This window comes from Dendrobium catenatum, unplaced genomic scaffold (genome assembly GCF_001605985.2).
Source record: "Dendrobium catenatum unplaced genomic scaffold, ASM160598v2 fragScaff_scaffold_3, whole genome shotgun sequence".
NCBI lineage: Eukaryota > Viridiplantae > Streptophyta > Magnoliopsida > Asparagales > Orchidaceae > Dendrobium > Dendrobium catenatum.
The window spans coordinates 441,809-448,560 of record NW_021318465.1 but is presented as its reverse complement, the minus strand read 5'-3'; the positions used below and the strand labels follow the sequence as shown (position 1 = coordinate 448,560).

General features: G+C 35.8%; 1 protein-coding gene across 1 annotated transcript; it reads right to left on the bottom strand.

The window, feature by feature from the left end:
* Window positions 1-3,876: 3,876 nt before the first annotated feature.
* Window positions 3,877-6,279, bottom strand: LOC114578329 (RNA demethylase ALKBH9B-like). Its single transcript, XM_020818322.2, has 5 exons — window positions 5,915-6,279; window positions 4,799-4,884; window positions 4,287-4,597; window positions 4,091-4,162; window positions 3,877-4,009 (listed from the first exon to the last, which is right to left on the bottom strand). Exons 1-5 carry the CDS (start codon window positions 6,213-6,215, stop codon window positions 3,877-3,879), a joined length of 903 nt encoding a protein of 300 aa, XP_020673981.1. The 5' UTR covers window positions 6,216-6,279.
* Between the last annotated feature and the right edge of the window lie 473 nt (window positions 6,280-6,752).

Below are 6,752 nucleotides of genomic sequence, written 5' to 3'. Positions count from 1 at the left end.
TCAATAGACTTCCTATCCTAAATCATTTTTAAGCTTATGGACCAAATGTTCATTATCACTAGATCCGAAATTTTTCGATTGTTTTGTATAAACTTCCTCCTTTTGATCTCCTTTAAAAAATGCCATTTTTCCATACATTTGTTGTATGTTAAAGTCAAATTGAGTAATTAATGCCAAAATAATCTTAAGAAAAACTTTCTTATATACAAGAAGATCTTTCTTATATACAGGCGTGATTAATCCCCTTATTTTGAGCAAATCTCTTAGCAATGAGTCATGCACTGTATCTTTCAATGGCACTTAATAAAGCTTATTTAGTCTTAAATATCCAATTATATAGAATGACCTTTGCTTTGGTAGGTAGCTCTACAAAATCCCAGAAATGATTGTTCTTCATGGAATCCATCTCTTCCTTCATATCATCTTAACAAAAAGTTTACTTTACAATTTATAGCATGTGAAAACTTTTAATGATAATTTTCTTACTTCACTACTATAAATAGACTCTTAAGCATACTAAGCACCAATAATATTTGGTTCTTCTCTTCATAACAATATATGAACTGAATAACTAGGCATATTGTATTGGATAACAATTTCATATTCTTGAAGAAACTTTACAAAGGAACTTGGTAAGTGTCCATTGGAACATATATTTTGCAATATTTATTCACTTATGTCTGCTCCTACTATAATTATGTAGTTCCCACATTTATCATTTACTTCAACTTTAATGTCCTTGAAGACACATTCATTCAATACTTTATTTTTATTATGGAACAAATATACATACATGTATCGTGAGTAATTATCTATAAATAAAAGTAGATATTTCTTTCCATATGCATCAGAGAATAGAAAGTATTGTTGTGGGCTAGAATATACACGTCAATAGATTTAGAGTGCTACGTCTTAGCGTTGCACAATATCCAGCTCACAAACAGAGAACATAAGGTTTTTTATGTGGAAAATCCTGGAAAGGGGAAAAACCACGGGGCCTGACCCAGTTGAAAATGATTCCACTAGAATTCGAGTAGATTACAGCGAGTTGACTCGTCTTTGAGGGCGATCAGATTATAAGGTCAATTGTAAAGTTGAAATCCAGTGACAAATGGGGATGATAGTCCGATGTCACTTTGTGGTATGGCAGAAGTCCGACATGACTTGGAAATTCTGGCATTAATTAGTAGTTTGGCGAAACTCTGGGGTCTCAGGTGGTGGTCTGGCAGAAGTTAGGGCCTCGGGTGGTGGTTCGGTAGAAGTCAGGGCCTCAGGTGGTGGTCCGGTAGAAGTCAGGGCCTCAGGTGGTGGTCCGGTAGAAGTCAGGGCCTCAGGTGGTGGTTCGACAGAAGTTCGAGTCTTAGGTGGTGATCCAGCAGAAGTTCGGGCCTCATGTGGTGGTCTGATAGAAGTCCGAGCCTCAGATGGTGGTTCGGTAGAAGTCCGAGCCTTAGGTGGGGGTCTGGCAGAAGTTAGAGCCTCAGGTGGTGGTTCGACGGAACTCAGGGCCTCATGTGGTGGTCTGAACGAACTTCGGGTCTCAAGTGGTGGTCCGACGAAACTTAGGGCCTAAAGTGGTGGTCTGGTGGAGCTCAAGGCCTCAATTGGTGGTCTGACGGAACTCAGGGCCTCAGGTGGTGGTCTGACATAACTCCGGTCTCTGATGCTTCGAATTTTCAGTCCCCTGGATGGCCTTCCTTGGCAACCAGGGGTCCTCATACTCTAGCTTCGAGGAAATTCCGGTTACAAGTTTTTTGCAGGACTATGATGACTGCTGCAGCCTCTCCCCTTTGACGGTCTCTCCTCAGCAACTAGGGGAATTTTTTCATATCATTTGTGATGAATTTTGACACTTGGATTCATTGGCTGCAACCTGAGTCCTAATTTTTTTTGCTACTCAATTTTTGGAGTTCTCATTTTTACACTATTGTATTAGGTGGAATTTTTTTTTCTTGAGTTTTTTTGGTTCCTTTCCTCCCCTAGCTAATTTTTGTGTTTAGCTTCCGGGTTTGGATCACTTTTACTTGTAACTTTCCTTTTATAGTAATATATGGGCTTAGGCTCCAAAATTTCTCAAAAAAAAAAAAAAAAGGATTCAAAATCATGACTTTACAACTGATTTACTCGACATGATGTTTACTTTTGCCTAAAACATTAAAAGAATGGAATGAGCATTATTAGCTTAGTAAACTTCCTATATGATTCATTTTAGTTATTAATATTGAAATTTAAACTGAAAGTACAGTATGATAAAAATGCAATAAGTAAAAATGAAAGCAATAGGAAAACAATAAATCAATAATATACTTCTAGAACATACTCACATTTTTACTTACTTACAACCCACTTGTACAAAGATTATCTGCCTTGATGAGCACGATGTAACTTGTAGAATCATATTATGAGATTAGTGATGTTGAAAGATGTTTTCATTCAACACATGATATATAGGGATGAAAAAATATTAAGTATTATGAAACATTTAATAAGTTATCTAATGTGATTAAAGATAATTAACAACTAAAACTAGAGATTAACAAGCATAATAAAAACTCATAAGGCTATGCAATCCCGAGACTTTATTTACTTGAGTTTTGTTTGAGATGGTTTCCTTACTGTTTTCTAAAACAACTATGTTAGTACATGAAATTTTAGTTCAAAAAATTTTTATATTAAAAAGTTACTTTAAAAAACAGTACGAAAATCATCTCAAAGAAAACCTTAATCTCCCAATATGAAAGCCTTTCTAATAGAGTCAAATGGGTTTTAGAAAAAAAAAATTATTTCCCTGGCTTGTCCAAGTTATGTCATTCAGGCATGCTCGTCCAAAGCTAGAAAGAAGTTTCTGACAGCAAATATTAACTCCAAATTTCCTAGAGAACAAATGAACAATGGGCTTCCTACTTATCAAGGAAAGCTAAATTTGGCTTTTTATTCCCTCTCTATCATGGAAATTTATTACGTTCGGCGTTCACTTTCGTCTGGAGGCGAATCTAGATGCACCACGTCACCCGGGGCCCGACACATTCGGGTGATGTGACGCATCCGGATTCGCCTCCGGACACCACACACAATAATCACTCTTTGATTTCCAATATACATCCCTGTAACCCAAACTCCATCCGCTAACTTCAAAACCCAATAGAATAATGCTTCATTTGGGAAAAGCAATTGACCACTATTTCGTTGATGCTTTATTTATTTATTTATTTATTTTTTGCTAGAAACCTGATGTACAAAATAGTAGGTAAATTATCCCAAGGCTTCATTTGGGATGACTTTCTTACTTATTTATAAAACTACTATAGATAAAGTAACTTTTAAAATTGTTGCAAGTAACCTCTTAGAACAAATTTTTTTTAGAAATAGCTAAAAATCATTAAAAATTATGATTGCAATTTGAAAGATTGTCCCAAACCAAACATAAATATAATCAACCCGAGATCTCATATTGACAACTCAACTATTATAACAACAACACATAGTAAAATGATTACAAAAGGATTACAAAAATAATTATAGTTGGTAACTAACTTCTTTAATACAATTTACTCTCTTTGACCTATAAAATAGAGTAATAATCTTTTGCCTAGTAAAACATAAAAAAAAAAACTCACGGCAGAGCTATGAACAATGGAGTACAACTTTGTAAACAACCCCAGCTTCAGTTGAATCCCATCACATAGGAAGGAAAGTGTAACTTCTGACAGGACTGCACTTTTGGGTTGGAGCTCAGCAGTGGAAAATAATCTTCAGTTAGTTGCATAGTTCTCTGTAGAGCAAGCGATTGTAGAACTATTTGTGCTTGCTGAGCTTTTTGAGCTTGTTGAACTTTTTGAGAAGGCTGAGCATTTCTAGGTGTTGATATTTCTGATCCTACCGGAGTGGAAGAATGCTGGGATGCTGTTGTCCTCGTAATGACAATGGGCGAAGATTTTGCAGGTCAGGATCAGGAATGAAATCATATGGGATCTTCGAGTCATCCATCTTCCTAAACATAATCGAAATCCTACTCAGAAATTAAATGATTGTCAGCAAAAATAAACTCAATCGCAAATGCAAACTATGAGCTCAATCCAAAGATATTCACCTTCGCGTAGGTACAACAGGAACACAATGCTTAGCAACATAAACAACATTTCCATTCAAAACAAGTACGGACCTGTATATCATAACAATAATTCAGATTTATGTTGCAAAACTTGATTTAATACTTGTTGAAATTTGTTTTATTTCTTCTCGAATATGATGCACGTTATTCTAAGTTAATAATTTGGTGTAAATACCCTAAAGGCAAAGGAATGGAGGCAGAGCCTGAGAAATCTCCTGGTCCATTTATCTTCAACTCCGTTCCAAAAACGATGGAGCATTCACTCAAGAAAGAAACCGTGCAAAATCGCCGAACAAAGTCATGGTGATCAATGTGAGAAGGAATGCAGTCATCCCTGTCATAAATGTTGATAATGCAGCTGTTGGGGATGCATGATGGTAGGAGAACATTCCAATCAACCATTCTCTTGATCATTTGTTTCAATAATGGTGGGATAGGATCGACTTCCTCATCGCGGATTATGCCAGGGGGATTCCCATTCCTCTCCTGCATTTTGAATTGGTAATTAGTACATCATTAGATTAAGGTTTCGTTTGAGACGATTTTCTTGCAGCTTCTTAAAGTAACTTTTTAGTATTAAAATTTTAATTCTTGTACTAGAAACTTGATTTAAGAAGCAGTAAAAAATCCATCCCAAATGAATCCTAAGAGACCAACAAGATAAGGAAGAAATAGATAGAGTGCTACCATTGCATAATTGTAACAACAACCAAACTGTATCGTGACACGTCCTTTGCCTCGCATCCACTTTCTAGGATCTGAATATGTGCGCTCTGCAAATATAAGTAAATTCTAAGGATCAACTCATCAAATAGGCATAGAAAGAAATATTTAGAAGCAACTTACAAATGAAATCATTAAGAAAAGTAATTTTGTGAACTTAAACCTCATTTTGCATTATAGGAAACCTCGATGATTAGGAGGTGAGGATTAATGGGCTATGATTTTTTTTTTTTCATTTTACATAAAATAGTTAAACCATCCTTATGATGAACAGATGAAGATTGTGAACTAATTTTCTACACTATCTAATTTTAGTTCACTACAAGCAATGCAATTGTACTGCTACAAAGTTGGCATTTGAAGATGTTGGGGCATCATTTAGTAGAAATGTTTTTATGAATGCAAAGTAATTTGTAACACAAAAAAAATTTAATATTGTCATTTTGATAAGAATTCCAAATTTCAAACATTTCCAATTTAATATCAATACCAACTACATGTTTATTTCGTACTCAAAATGTCATGCTAAAAGAAAATAGAGTGCTTGATTCAAGAAACCAAGATAACTACACCCCTTCATTTCTAAACATAGTATATTAACAAACCAAAGCTTTATTGAGGCCTTATGTACAATATCTTACGCACCTAAGGTTGACCAGCATCAAGATAGAAGGAGATTCACCAAAACATTGAATCCAAAGAAAAGCAAAGAGTAACACTTTCTATAAATCTGCACGCATCCATGAATTGCAACTATTTTACATCACATAGGCAAATCTATCCGCAAACAAATTGTCTGATTCATCTCATATTCACATTAATCAGGTTAATATTACAGGTTCCAATTGTGCCTGAACAATTACTTATGTTAGATAAATTTTCGGCATATATGCCTTTCTAATCAAACATCCCCATCTTAATAGATGAAACTACAAATCATCAATCTAGAAGATTAATGTACATGTATGCTGTCCCGACGGACGAAAGAATAGCGAAATCAATAGACCTATAACTAAAATCAAGCAATTTTATCTAAATTCTAAAAATTTCAGAAAAAAGCCTAGAACATTATTAATATACCTCTAAGCCGGCCCTTCCGCCCCTTTTCCTGGAAAGCATAGACGCAATCGACGATCCTCCGCTGCTCGGCGGCGGAGAATACGCCGGTGTGGAGTTCAAGACCGTCCAGGATGTTGATCAGTCGTCCCCTCACCCTCTCCCAGTGCTTGAAGTCATTCTTCCTCACGTTAGCAAACCGGACTGCCTCATCGTCCTCATCCAGCAAAATCCCTCCACCTCTACCGCTGCCTCCAGCGGTGACACGGAGTGAAAGCGATTTGAGTTCTTCGGAGATTTTGTCGACGGATCGGCCGGCGGCCATCGCTTCCCCTTTCCTGGCTGCTCGCTTCTCTTATAATTTCCGGGTTTTTGCTCTTCTTTACAATTACAAGTTATTTATAAGCCCGTGGATTCAACTAAACAACCATAAACGAGTAAAATTGTTTAGACTAAATTTTTAGATTTTTTATTGGGTCAATTAAAAAAAAAAGAATAAATAAATTTTGGCAATTTCTAAAAATAAGTTGAGATTGTCCGGCGAGAACGGACGGTGACGCACGTGGTTATACGTCCGAGTTTTAATCTGAATGGCCAAAATTTATGAAATTACGAAATGACCAATTCTTTTTAAGATTAAAATAATGTTTTCCTATTTTTTTATTTTTCACTATATTGTTGAAATAATAAAAATAAAAAATATTATGGTAAAAAATTTATGGCCCAACTATTACTGTAAATTTGAGCTATATATATAGAGAGAGAGATATAGAGGAACTTTTATTAGGTCCGGTGTAAGGACGTAGAGGAACGTCCAGTCGGAGGCAAAATTCCGCCAAAAAACTCGCTATTTGCTCGGTAT